Here is an 18,144-nt window from a genome sequence, read left to right on the forward strand (position 1 = left end):
TCTACCACCTCCGCTGGCAAAGCGTTCCAGGCACCAACCACCCTCTGCGTAAAAAACTTTCCATGCACATCTCCCTTAAACTTTCCCCCTCTCACCTTGAAATTATGACCCCTTGTAATTGACACCCCCACTCTTAGAAAAAGCTTGTTGCTATCCACCCTGTCCATACCTCTCATAATTTTGTAGACCTCAATCAGGTCCCCCCTCAACCTCCGTCTTTCCAACGAAAACAATCCTAATCTACTCAACCTTTCTTCATAGCTAGCACCCTCCATACCAGGCAACATCCTGGCGAACCTCCTCTGCACCCTCTCTAAAGCATCCACATCCTTCTGGTAATGTGGCGACCAGAACTGCACGCAATATTTCAAATGTGGCCTAACCATAGTCCTATACAACTGTAACATGACCTGCCGACTCTTGTACTCAATACCCCGTCCGATGAAGGCAAGCATGCTGTATGCCTTCTTGACCACTCTATCTACCTTCAGGGTACAATGGACCTGAACTCCCAGATCTCTCTGTACATCACTTTTCCCCAGGACTCTTCCATTGACCGTATAGTCCGCTCTTGAATTAGATCTTCCAAAATGCATCACCTCGCATTTGCTTGGATTGAACTCCATCTGCCATTTCTCTGCCCAACTCTCCAATCTATCTATATTTTGAGGGAGAATGCTACGGTCTGGAAAACTGTACTTCTGGCCCTACGGCCTAGACGTCTCCCAGTCTCCCGCTGGCAGGAGGTCCTCCCCGATGCGCTCCACTCCATCCGGTCGCTCTTGGGTACTGAGACCCCTTATGACCAGCTATTTGTCTTTCCCAGGACATCGATCTCCGGAGTCTCGCTTCCGTCCTGGCTAACAACACCTGGGCCTGTCCTCCTCCGGAAACACATGAGGAGCCATAAGGCTGACCCCCTGGTCGAGAGGATCCAGCTCCTCCACGCGAACCCTCAGTATGCCTACGTGGCACACCGCGACGGACGGCAGGACACAGCCTCCCTCCGGGACCTGGCTCCCGCGGGTACCCTCGCGCCCACCATCACCATGCCCCTCAGTCTACCTCCGCATCTACACCAACATCCCTCCCTGGGTCCATTAGCTCCGGCCCTGCGCGTCGCCCTGTCCGGGACCCGGTTGTGAGGACGGCATGCTCCCGGAGCCGAAGGTCTCGACACCTGTGCCCACACCGCAGCCGGGGCTGCGGTGTTCGCAGCGGATGATACGGGCTGTGAGACCTAACCTATGAGCCCGCTTCACCCCCGCCTGATCTTTTTTTTTCTTAACGGGGGTGAATGTGGTGAGCCACGTATGGCTATTGTATATACTCACTGTTGTTCTATTATTCCTATTGTCATCGACATCCACTATTGTATATACTTACTGTTGTTGCTGTTATTGTTGCTGTTGAATTGTTGTATTGATGCTGCTGTTGGCTCCACCTGTGGCTCCGCCCCTCTGAGGAGGTATATAACCGGCCGATCTGAGACAGGCTCTCAGTGCGGGAGAAGCTACAGGTTGACACACATCTAGTTGATTAAAGCCACTGTTCTTTGGTACAAACTGTCTCGACTGAATTGATGGTTATCAGAGTCTTTCAGTTCCAAACAGCTCACGCTTCTTCCCCCTGTTCAAACTGACACCATTCAGCCTTTTCCCACATTCAAGCAGGTATTATCTAATACTGCCTCTGACATATTTAAGCTGACATTTTGCTGCTTTTAAAGTTAGAGTTAGCAGCCATCTTTTAGCATTATGACAGTATCTACATTACAAAAAGTACTTAAGTGATATTAAAGCATTAAGGGAAGTTCTGCAGTTATGAATAATGCAATATAAATGTAAGTCTATCTTCTTGCTGAATACTATAGGTGGATATTTTACGCTCAGTAGGTCACACAAACAGGTCCTAAGTCTTGCATAATTGAACATTAAGTGTTCATTGATAACATTACTATATATTTAGAATATAGCCTAAGCGATGAGCTAACTTCATGTTTGCTTCTACACAGGTCTCTGTCCAGTACACAGCAGGCCATGTGTGTCATTACATCGCATTCAATGGTCCCACATTAATCTTTGCTATGCCAGATACCCTTATATGACTGTGGGAACTCCTGTTCCTGCGGCTGCGTTTGAATACGAGTGATTCTGTAGGAGAACATTGTGTTGGTGGGAGTTCGCAAATTGTAGTGTTCCCACGTGTCTGCTGATCTTGTTCTTCTGGGCGGTGGAGGTTGCTGATTAGCAAGGTTCTGTCGAAGGACACTTGACAAGTTGCTGCAGTGCATTTTGTAGGGGGTACATACTGCAGCCACAGTGTGCCTGTGGTGGAAGGAGTGCACGTTTAGGATGGTGGGTGGGGTGCCAGTGACGTGGGCTATTTTGTCCTGGATGATGTTGAGCTTCGAGTGGTGTTGGAGTTTTTGTACCCAGAGGGTCTGATAGACTTGTTTGGAAATGTATTTTTTTTTAAGTTTACTCAGAAACTGACTATTGTACCCCCCTGACTATTGTACCCCATTCTAACTGGAAAAGAGTTTTGCATATTTTTGAAAAGTCATTTTCAGCAATTTATAATCAGAGTAATGGATTGACTGTGGGTGTGTTTTAAAATGTTTTTTTCTTTGTGGTAAAATCAATTTTCTATTGTATTAACTAAATTCTACCAAGTTATCACTCACAATATCACGAAATATCTTTTAAAATAAACATAGCCCGATTGTGCCAACTCCATGGAATTCAGCAAGATGCAAATAGTAGGAGCTGGGGATAAAATACTTTTCAAAATAGATGCAATTTGGGCCAGAATCACTGATAGTGCCCCAAAAATGATTTCCTATATGTTTCTTCTGTCAAGAACTAAAACATGCAAAACAATATATTAGGGCTTTAATGTACCTTTCTGGGATGATCACTTCATTTCCATTGGGCAAAGAGAAATCAGTTGCCTCTTTCCCTACGATTGTTGCAAAATACACAATGCGTTTCATGAAGGGATTTTGTAATCGAATCTGCATCAAAGTAATAAAAGCCTTATTTTTGATAGAGCAACACCTAACGCTCATTTAAACGAAATGGTTAATATTAATGTTTGCAAAGAACATTCAACTAACACAACTTATCCCATGTTCTCTTTTCAGTGGAGAATGGAATGAAATTGCAGGCTCATCCAGAGCTGACTGAAAAACAATGGGGTGAATGACAGCTTGTGATTTTTCAAAATTCTATTCCATAAAACAGTAAAATATGTCACATTGAAAATGCAAGTTTAAAAATTATGAGGTTATAAACAAAGTGAAATAAAATTCTTGTATAATTGTCTTAATTGTCCCACAAGTGAAAGGATTGAAAAGCAATGAATAGTCTAGAGAGTGGGAGATCACCATTCTCATTGATCAGAATAGTAATAAAGACGTCTTGCTCAAAACTCCCTGAAGGAAACAGATAATTTGAACCACTTTAATATTTTAAAGACTGACACAAATGCGAGAGCTCAAGGATAGAAGAAGGAAGGTGAACAGACATTTAAATTTCATTACTTTTCACTGCGAGTGGTAAACATGTGAAATGGAATGCCCTCCAAGGCACAGGATACAAATATCATGCAACTATTTAAGGGTAAATCGGATTGATACTTGAGAGAGCAGATTATTAAGAGACATCAATATTTTCATGGATAGTCCAGATAGACTGGATAGTCTTTTCTGGTTTTTGATGTTTTAATTTCGTGTTTCAGTAGGTAGAAAACAAATTGGGATACAATTTGACTGTGCCAGTCTGCCAGTGCAAACTGGAGACAAGAGACAATCCATACACCAGAACAGGTAGGCTCAGTGTACACTTGGTATTTGACTTTACTTTTCTGGGAAAACAAAACTATTGAACCCTTTCAAGCTTTGTTTTTACAAATTACCGACTCTTTAAACCCCATGTTGGATCATCTCTGGATTCTCATATCCTGAGAGATTTCATCATGTGAAATTTGTCATTTGATCATGTTGTGGTACTGCTCATGATGTTTAATCCATGACATTCGATCATATAATATTTGTCCATCGTGTATCATACATCATATAATATAATATCATGATATTGTTGCAAACTGCATTTACATTTGTTGAATGTTTGAATTACATCGCAATTTGTTTTGTAGTGAGATTAATAATGTCTAAATCAAAGAACGAAAACAAAGGGATAGAAAGAGAAATAGAAGCATAAGTGAAGTTTAAAAACTACGTCTGATATTTGCACAACTGGGTGGTTGACCTCTGAGCAGGGGCACTGCATGGGTGATAGGCCGGCAGTGCCAAGGTGTCCAGGTGGCATTCTGCCCTTGCTGGGTATCGAGGACTCCCAACAAATGAGTTAGAGTGTTGGAGGGGGGTCTGGGAGTTGTGAAATCAATGCAGGAAATGCAACTGATTGCAGCCTCTGCAAGGCACTCCCCGCCGAGGCCCCAAAAAATAAGAGTCCCGTTCGATAGCGGGGACACATCCGGTACTATACGCACCAGGAACAACTCCTCTAAACCCTTCAAAACGGGACTCTTTTTTTTCATTAAATCGCACCCCATGCCATGTTCCCATCTGTGTGCTTCATGCCCTGCCCACTTCCACCTGCTGGCAATAATTGGATCTGCCAGAAATGAGGGTGGGAGTTTTGCATCCAAGTTCCGCCTCCATTTTGTAAAAGGCCGCTGGCGTCCCTAAGGGCTGCATTTTCGTTATGTAGTTGGGAAGGTTAACTCGGGAAACTGCTTGACCTGGCAGGTCCTGTCTCCTTTAAAAAGACCCTCATCTTGGGAAGGCAGGATCAGGATGGAGTTGGTCCCTTTCTCAGATTATCTGCTCCTAAACCCTCACCCATGGCTTTGTCATGTCTAGATTTAATTATTCTTACAAACTCCTGGCTGGCCTTGTATTTGTGTTCCAGAACCTCCCGATCTTTATTCCAAAGGCTTTTGTTAGGAAAATGAATGCACTGATCTTGGGGTTTGTGTGGGCGGGGAAATCCCCAAGGGTAAAGAAGGTGCTGCTGGAGCAAAGATGCAAGGGGGGGGGGGCACTGGCCTTGCCAAATTTTATAAACTATTACCCCCGGCAGCAAATATAAGACTCTCCATCTACCAGGCATCATTCAACTCCTCGTGCTCCTCCACCTTCTGGATCGCTTGACTCTGGGTCTCTGGGAAAAGGCGAGTCAGATATTGGCTCATCAATTGAGGAAGCAGGAGGCGGCGAGCGGATTTGGAAAGGTGAAGGATAGAGGAAGACCAGACGGGATTTGTAAAGAGGAGGTATCTGTCAGCTAACATTGAGCGTTTGTTAAATGTTATAATGAAGCCCTTGGAGGAACGGAATGCGGAGGTCGCGGTCCATAAGACATAAGACCATAAGACATAGGAAAAGAATTAGCCCACTCGGCCCATCGCGCCTGCACCGCCATTCAATCAATGAGCAGATGAAGGGGGATTTTAAGAAATGGGATGTGCTCCCGCTATCGTTGGTGGGGCGGGTGCAGTTCTTCATGGTTCTCCCGAGCTTTTTATTCGTGTTCCAGAACCTCCCGATCTTTATTCCAAAGGCTTTTTTTAGAAAGATGCACTGATCTTGGGGTTTGTGTGAGCGGGGAAAGCCCCACGGGTAAAGAAGCTGCTGCTGGGGGAGGGGGGGTGGGGGAAGGGGCACTGGCCATGCCACATTTTATAAACTACTACCGGGCAGCAAATATAGCCATGGTCAGGAAGTGAGTAGTGGGGCATGGGTTGGTGTGGGAGCGGATGGAGGCAGCCTTATGCAAGGACACTTGTTTAGGGGCACTGTTGACGGCTCCTCTGCCATTCTCACCGGCCAGGTCCTCCACAAGTCCAGTGGTGGTGGCGGTCCTGAGGTGTGGGGACTGTGGCGGCAACACCTGAGGTTGGAGTGTGCCTCGGTTTAGGCAGCAATTTACGGGAATAAAAGGTTTGTTCCGGAGGGGGGGGGGGGGGGGGTGGCGGGGGGGGGGGGGGGGGGGGGGGGGGGGGGGGGGGGCTAGACGTGGGGTTCCGGGGGTGGCGGCAGGTAGAGATTGAGCAGTGTGGAGACCTATTCGTGGGGGGGGCAGCTTTTCGAGCCAGCAGGGATTGGTAGAGGAGTATGAGCTGCCCAGTGGGAATGGTTTCCAGTACTTACAGGTGCAGCACTATGTGAGAAAGCAGGTACCGTCCTTTCCTGACCTGCGCCACCCGGACTGCAGGACAAGGTGGTGTCAAAAACAGAGGTTGACATGGGCAGGGTGTTGGAGATTGACAAAGAATTAATGGACTGGGATTGTGCCCTGTAGGAGAGGTTAAGCGGAAGTGGGAGGAAGAGCTGTGGAGGGAGTTGAAGGCTGTGTTAAGGGAGGCGGCTCTGAGGAGAGTGAATGCATCCTCTTCGTGTGCTCGCTTTAGCCTTATTCAATTCAAGGTAGTCTATACAAATAATTTAAACCCCATATGAAGGCAACTGTAGACATCTCATCGCCATCAAGAAACTCAGAATGGGCCATCCATTGTTTAGTGCTTTCCCACTTTCAATTCTGACCATATTGTTATGGGCCAGGGTTTAGAGAACCCCAAAGTGTATCATGGAGTTCACCTGACCCACAACTTTTAATAGATTGTGATATGGGGAACACACAGCGCACTCTACATGTGTGGTACAGCAGAAATGGAAACGCATTATTTAAAGCAAAACGATGTTTATTTTATGAACTCAAGTTAACCTTTTTAAAACATACAGTGAACATCTTAGCAACCATCAATTCAAATACAACCCCAAAGAATACAACACTAAGTAATCTTTAATAACTTCCCAAACAACATCCAGAAGACAAAAGAAACACCTTTTAACAGAAGCACATTAGGTTTACATTCACTACTGAGAACATTTATAATTCTGAATTCACCAAATGATCAAGAGATAGTCTTTTGATGGCAGAGAGAACAGCAGTACACCTGCTTGGTCTGGCTTCAGCTCCAACACTGAAAACAAAACTAAAACACACCCTGCAGCAAACAGCCTAAAACAAAAGTAAAAAGCTGACAGACAGCCCAGCTCCACCCACTCTCTGACATCACTGCAGTAATAAACACCCATTTCTTAAAGTTGCTCTCACTACAGATATTTATATACGCACCCATTTATAAACACCCATTTCTTAAAGGTACTCTCACATGACAATATTAAATGAACACAGGCCACCCTGTGAATTGCGATTACATTTTATCTTTTCACCAGCTTCTCACCTGGAGTTTTCATTTATCTTCCATTTAAAAATGTCAATCCTCAATCCAAAAGTTATACTCCTAAAACACATGAATCATGAAATTTGACATTTTTGCAACAGCACGCCTTTAGATTCTCAAGTAACCCTGATTTTAACTGCTTCACCCCCGGTGGCTGTGCCTTCAGCTGCTGAGGTACGAAGCTCTAGAATTTCCTCTCTAAACCTGTCTGCCTCTCTGTGGTCATTTCCTTTTTTTAAAGGCTTCTTAAAATCTACCTCATTTACTTCTGGTCAACAGCCCTGATATCCCCTTATGTGGCTCGGTAAAGCACTTTGAGATGCTTTGATACATCAAGGGTGCTATATAAATAAAAGTTGTTGTTTTATTTGCCAATGTCTCCCCTAAAAAACAGGAGGGCTGGAAACGTAAACCTCACCTGCTCACTTGTAATGTCAAGCACAATGACCTGCTTCATTATCGCAGTTTATACAATTCTCCTGAGTTTTATCTTTCTCAATACAAAATAGTATTTCATTTGGTGTATTCTGCAATGACATCATTCACTGTTTTGACTCTTGTCTCTGTGGAGTGAGGCCTAGTTTAAATGTGTTGCATAATGATTTTGAATTTACATCAGCTAACTGGATCATGAGCAACGATTACCTCAACAGATATATAAATAGTCAACACCATGTTAAACTGGCAATAATACTGTTCAAGGTAGCTTTAATGCCTGGACTTCTACTTTTCACATAATGTCAAGTCAAAACAAAGTGATTGGCAGTGAAAATATACAATCCCCAGCCCCATCCCCAATCAACAGCTTAACTTTCCATTTGTGGAATGTCTGTAAACTGAATAATTCAACCTGTTGTCACAGGGTAACATTTTGTAAACTACATTCGGGAATCGGAAAATTAAACTGAAGTTAAAGAAAACTGCTCCAATGTTTTCTGCAATGTTGCTCTGAACTTCAACCCCTACCTAAGCAAAGGGGGAAAGATTACTGCAAAATAGCACATGGGAAAAGATATGTATAAATTGCTATGATTTCTAAAGGATCCTTAGTTTACTCACCTGTTTCACAACTGTAGCATGCAGGGCACCAGTGAACTCAACAGTAATCTTAGGACGATAGTTAGGAAGTCTTTGATACAAATAAACACACAGTATAAGCATTGTGATAGGATTTGGATCGGAGATGTCGGTGGCCTGTTCAATCAACAACACAAAAGTCCTCATATTTAAAAAAAATTTAAATTAGCACGATAACACTGTTATTGTTAGTGATCTGCATGATTGTAGAATTGCATGATTGATTTTAAAATTGTCATCCTTGCTTTCAAGTCCCTTCAAGGCCTTTCCTTTACCTATCTCTATAACCTCCTCCAACCCCACAAACTTCCAAGGTATCCGTGCTCCTCTAATTATGGCCTCTTATACATTCTGAATTATAGCAGCTCCATGCCTCCAGTTGCCTTGGTCCCCAAGCTATACAATTCCCTTCCTACACCTGTCCGCATCCTTGTCTTGCTTTCCTCTTTTAAAGTGCTTCTTGAAACTTAACTCGTTGGCCAGTTTTTGTCATTTGACCGAACATCTTCTTATGCGACTCAAGTATCTTTTTGCAATGCTCTTGCGATGCCTTAAAGGCACTTTATAAACATAAGCTGTTGTATGCAAAATTACAAATTTGATTATTACGTCTATGAATTTGCAGTATAACTGTAATGAAACTAGGGCTATTTTTTATCAGAACACTAAAATCTTTGATTTCTTTACCAATCATATTCTACAGAAATGTACAGAAATCAATAACATAAATTGGGAGGAGAAAAACATGCTACTTCTGACTTTTATGTCGGTAGCCAGGAAAGATAAATTTAAGATCATGAAGAACACAGGGAGGGCTTCTGAGAAATTTTGCATAGGTTCTGGAGTATGCTTCACCAGAAACTATCGAGGAAGCTGAAACTATTGTGGCTTAATAATATTTGTAAAATTTGAACTTGAAAGGTATTTAGAAAGGGCAGGAAGAAGGACAAAACTGATAGTTCTTCCAGACCGCTTGAAGAGATGGTATGAATAGCCTCTTTCTCCTGCTCTATAATTCTTCATGCGTTTTCTCAGGTTTTTAGTCACTATCCAGAAAAAACACAGCTGATATCTTTACAAGCAATTGTGGCAAAATCTAGCTCTTTAGTATTTAAAAGAAAACTCTGATTGTGAAAGAAAATATGGTTTTAATAGATATCTGAAATTATATTAATATCTTAACCAGTTAAGGTCAACAGTGTTTATGATAAGAAGCTTTCTTCTTCTTCAACGATCACTCACTAATGAGCATGATTATCCGCCTCAGAAAGTCTGTGTTACTGGTCATAGGTTCTGTGGGTCCTTGTGTGGCTGATGAGCCTGATCCTAAAGTCGCATCTCCGACCGCACACTTGGCAGTTGTTTCTGGGAGGTGAAATTGGTCCTTGGACCAAGATCGTTGGCATTCCCAGGCTCCTTTTCTGGACTTCCTTTTGCTGTGGGGGTCCTCAAAGAATTGTATCCCATCGCCCAGAGGTTCCTCTAAATAGGTCTCTTCTGAGCAAGGGTTTCCCAGGCGTTGACATCCATGTTGCATTTCTTGAGATCAGCCTTCAGGGTGTCTTTGAAGTGCTTCCTATATCCTTCTCTTGTTCAGTTCCTTGAGCTGTAGGAAGATGATTTGCTTTGTCAGTCGGCACTCTGACATCCTAAGCACATGGCCAGCCCAGCAGAATAGGTTTTGCATGATCATGACCTTGATGACGGTGCTCTTAGCTGCTTCAAGGGTGCTGATGTTAATATGCCTGTCCTCCCAGTTGATATGGAGAATCTGTCTCAAACAACGTTGATGGTACCTGTTTAGGATCTTGACGTGGCATCTGCAGGTAATCCAAGTTTCTGAACCATACAGAAGAGTTGGGAGGATGACTGCCTTGTACATGAGAGTTTTGGCCTCAGCACGGATATCGCAGTTGCCAAAGACTCTTGTTCTCAGGTGTCCGAAGACTCGCTTGTAGGTTGGGGGAACCCCCACATTGATGTCAGCCTTAGGCAAGAGGTGATTCCACAGGTAGGGGAAATGTTCCATGTTTGGGAGTCTTTCTCTGTTGTTCTTGATGGAAAGAGAGGAAGAATCGTGCCCTGGGGTGGGTTGGCAAAGCATTGGAGTAATCTTGAGGCTGAGTCTGAAACTGATTCTTTGGTATGTTCCCACGAATCCATCAAGCACAGATTGGAGATTCTGTTCTTAGAGAGTGGAAATGGCATTGTCATTTAGATGTATTAGTACATTTATTCAGTCAGGGAATGTAAGTGTTGCTAGGTAGGTCACCAATAATTGCCAATTCCTAATTGTGGTGGTGAGCAGCCTTCTTCAAACGCTGGAGTCTGTAGCCTGTTCGGAAGGGAATTCCTGGATTTTGGGACAGTAATGTTGAAGAATCAACTAATCATGCATTATTACCATGTCAGGATGGTGTGTGATCTTGAACGTGGTGGCCTTTCCGTGCCCCTGCTGCCCTTGATCTACTAAGCAATAAAGTACCCAGATTTAAGAACAAAGAACAATACAGCACAGGAACAGGCCCTTCGGCCCTCCAAGCCTGTACCGGTCATGGTACCACCCTTGACCAAAGCCCTCAGCACTTCCTAGTGCCGTATGCCTCTACATCTATCCTGCCCATGTATTTGTTGAGATGCCTTTTGAACGCCGTTAATATATGTTTTCAAACCTTCCCACTTCTACCGCTAAGGGGGATTCAGGACAGGGTAGTTTCCAGAAGGTGGGTAGGAGAAGGGGGCGTCTCTGACATTTACAAGGAACTTATGGGGTCAGAGGAGACACAGACTGAGGAGCTGAAGCGCAAGTGGGAAGAGGAGCTGGGAGGAGAAATAGAGGATGGTCTATGGGCAGACGCGTTGAGTAGAGTCAACGCGGCCGCAACATGTGCCAGGCTCAGCCTGATACAATTCAAGGTCGTTCATCGGGCTCACATGACAGTGGCCTGGATGAGCAGATTCTTTGGGGTGGAAGACAGGTGTGCAAAATGTGCGGGAGGACCAGCGAACCATGTCCACATGTTCTGGACATGTCCGAAGCTTTGGGGATTTGGGCAGGGGTTTGCACATGTCATGTCCACGGTGTTAAAAACAAGGGTTCAACCAACGTTGATCCCCTGGCTTCATGGTAATAGTGGAGCAAGGGCTATCCTAGGTTTTAGATAGTGGTTTAGTACATGCTTGCTGCTTTTGATGGCCCAACTGGGCAGCAGATGGGGCTTTGGGCCATTTAGCCCTGTGGTAGGGCCACATTTTGCCCAGTTCATCAGTGAAGGATGTACTCAGTGTGAAGATGAGACTTTATCTCCTCAAGGATTGTGTAGTGGTTACTCCTACCAACACTGTTACGAACAGATGCATCAGCAACAGATAGATTAGTGAGGACGAGGCCAAGTAGGGGATCCCTCTGTGTAGGTCTCACCGCCCACAAACCCAACGATGTACAAGATAGGTAGATTGGCCACGCTAAATTGCCCCTTAATTGGAAAAAAAAGAATTGGGTACAGTAATTTTTTTTTAAATTAAAAATAAATAGGGTTTCCCTTGTCCTGGTTCTCTCAACATCTGCTGCAAGTCCAGCCTGACAGTTATATCCTACATGATGGACATTGAATTTGCCCACCCAAGAAGGAGTACTGATGCATCAGCTGAGTGAGGACAGCAGGCAGTAATCAACGGGAGCTTTCCTTGCCAATGTTTGACCTGATGCCATGGGATGACTTAATGGGTCCCTGAGTTAATATTGAGAACTCCCAGGGCCACATCCTTCCCACTGCAACTATTCTGCCACCACATCTAGTGAATCTCACTGCGGTAGAACAGAACTTGGAGATGGTGATGGAAGTGTCTGGGATATTGGCTGAAGGTATGATTCTGAGCATGGCTGTGTTTGGTTGTTGATTGACAAGTCTGTGGGTCAGCTCGCCCAGATGTTAGCAAGGATAATTTGAAGGATTGGTTGGGCTGCCTGTTCTAGTGATTGATGCCATCTGGTCTGTCTAATTTTAATCATCTTAATATGGTTTATGGCACCTTGATAAAACTTAGCAGCTTGCTCGGTCATTTCAGAAGGCAGCTAAGAATCAATCACATTGCCAAGAGTCTAGAATCACATACAGGTCAGACTGGGTAAGGCTGGCAGATTTCTTTCCCTGAAGGGCATGATTGAACAGATGGATATTTATGACAATCTGGTAGGTTCATTGTTATCATTGGTGATATCAATCCTTGCCTCCACATTTTTAGTTAATTAATTAAAACTAAATTTAAATTCCCCAGTTGTCATATCAGGATTTGAACTCCTGAATCTAGATCATTAATCCATGCCTCTGAATTTGCTTGTCTAGTAAAACAACTGGGCTACTGTACCCATGGTTTTCATTCAGAAATGAGAGAAATTGCACAACGATTAATCATTCAGTTTACCTGTATATCAAAATCTAGGCCAATGGCATTGAATGCATTTAGGATGACCAGGCTATTATGCAGACATTGCTCAGGAGCAGCTGGGGAAGTGTACATATTTTCAAAATGAGTTACAATCTGCAAAGAAAGACAATGTGTTTTTGTTGCATGAATCTCCAAATGAACATTAATATTAAATGATTTCAAATTTAACTAAATATAGCGTTGTTTAGATTTTAAAAATCCAGAGTCTAAAATAGATAAGTAGAACAAGATTTGCATGATCAATGGGAAACCAACCAAATAATTTGTCTCAACCAATTTTAAACATAATTGCAAACAATAAGACCCAGGGATGGTGCCCTGGCTCCAAAATCCAAAATATCCTTGGCTGATCTTTGTAGTAACATCTATAATAATTTCAGATAGTTTCAAATCTCCTTCTCCTGAATTATTTTGACTCTCAGACCTTGGATTATTCTCAACACTGTAGACTTTGAGGTATTTATCCATTCCTTGATATCGAGGCAAGATTTCTATAACATATAGAGCAAATGAACAACAAACTGAGGGTGGAATTTTCTCTTTTTTTGACTTTGTGTCTATTCAGGTACAAAAAGCAGAACATAGCTTGCCAGCTGCACTGGCGACTGTACCCATCCTCCCCCTCCTCCCAACAGATAGGGAACTTTTAAATGTAGTCTTGTTCCTCCAATGCACCAAGCTAGCCAGTAGTGACTGGTTTCTTCCCTGAGATTTCAAAACTGCTTCTTCCCAGATTAAACAACAATCTTTTTCTCTGTCCCAGCAAAGGGCTACTGAGACTTCACAGATTTTAAGTATTTTATTTCTCACATTCAAAATACAATTGTCAGTCAAGCACAAATTAACCAATCATAAAACATATCTAAGGTCCCAGAAGCCTGTAACTAACTAAACTTGCAGCATTATATCAGGAAGGTTTTGACACAACATTTCTGATATTGTTAGCTGGGCAACTCCACATGGAATATGATTGTCTCATTGGACGCAATTATGGACTAGAAGGATATAAAAGTATCTTTTTTCAACTAACCAGGTCCGTTTTATTTCCCATATCTTAATAGCCTTTATCCAACTTCTGACAGCATTGGACAAGGGAACCAAATGTATTATGTCCAAATTTGCAGGTGATACAAAGTTGGGTGGGAGGGTGAGCTGTGAGGAGGATGCAGAGATGCTTCACCGGGATTTGGACAGGTTGCATGAGTGGATACATGCACGGCAGATGCAGTATAGTGTGCATAAATGTGAGGTTATCTGCTTCGGCTGCAAAAATAGGAAGGCAGATTATATTTGAATGGGTGTAAATTGAGAGAAGTGGATACTCATGAGGCCTTGGTGTCCTCATGCATCAGTCACTGAAAGTTAGTGCGCAGGTACAGCATGCAGTAAAGAAGGTACGTTGACCTTCATAGCGAGAGGATTTGAGTATAGGGATAGAGATGTTTTACTATCAATTGTATAGGGCATTGGAGAGGCCACACCAGAGTATTGTGTGCAGTTTTGGTGTCCTTTTCTGAGGAAAGATGTTCTTGCTATGGAGGGAGTACAGCGAAGGTTTACCAGGCTGATTCCTGGGATGGCGGGGCTGTCATAAAAACAGAGATTAAGTCAGTTAGGATTATATTCAATGGAGTTTAGAAGGGTGAGAGGGGATCTCATAGAAACTTACAAAACTCTAACGGGATTAGACAGGATAGATTCAGAAAGAATGTTCCAGATGGTGGGGGAGTCGAGACCTATGGGTTATAGTTTGAGGATAAGGGGTAAACCTTTTAGGACTGAGGTGAGGAGAAATTTCTTCACCCAGAGTTGTGAATCTGTGGAATTCGTTACCACAGAAAGTAGTTGAGGCCAAAACATTGTGTAATTTCAATAAAGAAATGGATATAGCTCTTGGGGCTAAAGGGATCAAGGGATATGGGGGAAGGCGGGATCAGGCTATGGAACTTGATAATCAGCCATGATTATAATGAATGGTGGAGCCGGCTCAAAGGGCCAAATGGCCTCCTCCTGCTTCTATTTTCTAGGCTTCTATGTTTCTATTAGCGACTTACTTTTCGCCAATTCAATCTTCTAGGCTATTTCTACATGAACCTTCTGCTCACTGTCGCTGTAATTTTCTCAAGGTAGCTATGAATGTGATTGTCACAGGTAAAGGAGTAGGGCTCAGAAAAATAGTCTCTAGGTCAGCAACAGGTGAGTCACAGTTATACATGATGGCATACCCAATTTTGAACCTCCTTACATAATATTCTAATGGGTGGACCAAGATAATCCATTTTTGTCCCTATACCACTCAACCTGGAAATCTCTCAATTCTCATTTTCATCCTATACCATGTCCAAGGGCTGAACATCTTTCTCTTAAGAAAGAACTCAGATATTATCTGTACATTTGTGGTACCCTCAATAACGACGCTTAGAGTGTAAACAGTAAAGAAGGCTTTAATAAACTAAGAACTAGACTAGTGCCGAGACATGTGCTAACTGCTGCACTGCCCACAAGGCGGCCCCTTATATACGGCTCCAAGATGGGCGGAGCCGGAGGCGGAGTTCCCCAGGGTTCCAAGCCCGGTCTTAAAGGGGACATCATCTTACATGATGACAAGGGTACAGTGTTACAGTAACCGTTCATCATAAGATTAAAAGCATCTTCTACAGTAGTAAAAATGTAGGGCAGAGGTTCTTTGTGTACTTATTAAAGTCATATATTTTGTTTTCTTCAAATTCTCAAGTTGTGTTGAAAGATTTAGTGCTATCCAAGTTCGTTTCATAGGCTAAATTGTTTTACTATGGGTGCAATCACAATCTAATCAGAGAATTGGGGAACAGCAAATTGGCTTTGTCCGGACTAAATATAACAGGCTAAGTATAACATCAATCTGTCACCTGACGCTGGAAATAAACTGTTGAAGGTTCCCTTCAGGGTCAAATTGGGTCATAGGATCCAATTTAGACTGGAAGTTTAACATCAACGTGAGGCACTTCTCACATATTCCTGACATTTAACTTTTATAATATTAATGCATCCGATGTGGAAAGCAATTTCATATAGTTTAATATGATACATTATATACAGTAAATTAGTGCAGCATCCAAATTTACAAACTTGCTTTGGTTGTAACAGAATCGACCAACAGTTGACCAAGTCTGCACCTGGCTTTAACAAAAAAAATAGCAAGAAACAGTAAATGCAGCAGCTTATAAAAATATCACGTACCAGCTGGGGGCAATAAGCAGCCACGACAGCTGCCAACACTAAACCATCCAACAAATCTAAATCAAAATTAATTATCCAGCGTGTTGGTGGTACAGCACCTATTTAAAACAGGGATGAAAGTGCAAAGACAAGCCAGTCATATAAAATTAAAAATAAAGATAAAGTTTGGATTTGGAACTTTATATTCAAACTTTGTAATTACACATTTTTGAGAACAGTCAAAATAAGATTTTCAGACTTCTACTCTTGAACTTAATAAAGTTTATTTTGAGAAATAGGGGGAAAATTTGCAATTAGAAACCACCTATTGTACCATAACCTAGTACAATAATGCTCTATTCAAGTAACCTAGATTTTGTGTTGTTTTGAAATCTGGTGGAAATAATTTGATGCATTCATACATCATATAAGATAATCTAACAATTATGTATGTAAAATTGTTATGAGTGATTAGAAACAGATCCATTAAAATTAAGCAATAAAGTATGGTTATGGAATTGTGAAGTGGCTGGATGCCATTATGTTCATGAAGTACCAAGCCCCTTTTTACATTACACTATTGCTACTGCTAAAATAATCAAGTACCTTTGTAACATGATTATTGTAGAAAAGCAGGAAGCCAGAGTTGAAGAAATAAAGTATAAGGGGTGGAACGTAAAATTGGAGAATGTTGCAAAAGTAGAGAACATTGAGGGCATGGCAATACTTGGAAGCATGGATGAAGGATTTGAAACTCGTCAAACAGGAGGCAAAGGGGTTGAAATTCATGTAGGTCCATTTTCAGATCAATAATTAGTGTTAAATTGATCAGGAACCCTCATTATAAATAAATAAGTAGATTGCTAGTGGTAGCCCTGTTATTAACTATCAACATCCTGGGGGCTAGAACTGACCAGAAACTGAACTGGATGAGCCATATGAATACTGTGGCTACAAGAACAATCAGAGGCGAGGAATCCTGTGGTGAGAAACTCACCTCCTGACTCCCCAAAGCCTGTCCACCAGCTACAAGGCACAAGTCAGGAGTGTGATGGAATACTTTCCACTTGCCTGGATAAATGCAGCTCCAACAATACTCAAGAAGCTTGACGTCATCCAAGACAAAGCAGCCCACTTGATTGGCACTCCATCCACCACCAATGCACAGTGGCAGTGTGCACCATCTACAATATGCACTGCAGGAACTCACCAAGAATCCTTCGGCAGTAACTCCCAAACCTGCGACCTCTAACACTGAGAAACGCAAGGGCAGAAGATGCATGGGAACACCACCACCTTGAGGTTCCCATCCAAGTCACACACCATCCTAACTTGGAAATATATCACCATTTCTTCACTATCACTGGGTCAAAATCCTGGAGTTCCCTTCCTAATAGCACCGTGGGTGATTCTACACAGGATAGACTGCAGCAGTTCAAGAAGGCAGACCACCATCACTTTCTGAAAAGTAATTAGGAATGAGCAATAAATGCTGGCCTAGCCAGCAATGCCCATATCCAGTGAAAGAATAAAACAAAGAGAAGATGGACAGTGGGTCAGAGCAGTTCAGAAAACAGCTAATCAGAGGGAGAGCGTGCATTCTTGCCCTGAAAAGATCAAGGTCTTAAGGGTATAGTGTAGATGTGAGGACTGATCCATAGACTTCTAAACCTATTAAGAGTCCTGTGAAGCATGGCAGTGAACCTGCACACAATGGAACAGAGCATAAAGCACGCCAGCTCTGGCATATTTGGAATCATCTAGCAAGACATACAGGTCATGCATCAACCATGAATGAAATTGTCAGTTCCAAGAAAGCTGCAGTGGATCACACAATGATGGAACCTTGGTTAGACCTCAGTTAGAATATGGTGACCCGTTTAGGTAGTTTTTGAAAGAATGAAGGAAGACCACACAACTTATTGTTTAAACTATTTAATAGGTTCAAAGAGCAGGGACTCTATATTTTAGTGATGCATAGACCAAGATTGGTTTGACTAATGTTTAAAAGGTGATGCAGGAATAGATTGTGTCTTCATAGGCAGCTTGTTTCAATTAAATAGGTTAAAAAAGGATCAGAGGTGACAATTTCAAGTCATGAAAGGCCAGAACTCATTTAAGTGTTAGGTTGTTCTTTTCCCAGAG

The 18,144-nt window shown here is 42.6% G+C and overlaps 1 protein-coding gene across 1 annotated transcript in view; it reads right to left on the reverse strand.

Moving 5' to 3' along the window:
- Positions 1-18,144, reverse strand: part of LOC140428025 (cilia- and flagella-associated protein 47-like) — a 1,060,448-nt gene that overhangs the window by 690,196 nt on the left and 352,108 nt on the right. Inside the window, exons 35-38 of the mRNA XM_072513997.1 lie at positions 16,021-16,118; positions 12,778-12,894; positions 8,335-8,469; positions 2,904-3,016 (exon numbers count right to left, since the gene is read on the reverse strand). Of these exons, the coding sequence (XP_072370098.1) occupies positions 2,904-3,016; positions 8,335-8,469; positions 12,778-12,894; positions 16,021-16,118 (463 nt within the window). The remainder of the gene's footprint in view (positions 1-2,903; positions 3,017-8,334; positions 8,470-12,777; positions 12,895-16,020; positions 16,119-18,144) is intronic.

This window comes from Scyliorhinus torazame, chromosome 8, assembly GCF_047496885.1.
Source record: "Scyliorhinus torazame isolate Kashiwa2021f chromosome 8, sScyTor2.1, whole genome shotgun sequence".
NCBI lineage: Eukaryota > Metazoa > Chordata > Chondrichthyes > Carcharhiniformes > Scyliorhinidae > Scyliorhinus > Scyliorhinus torazame.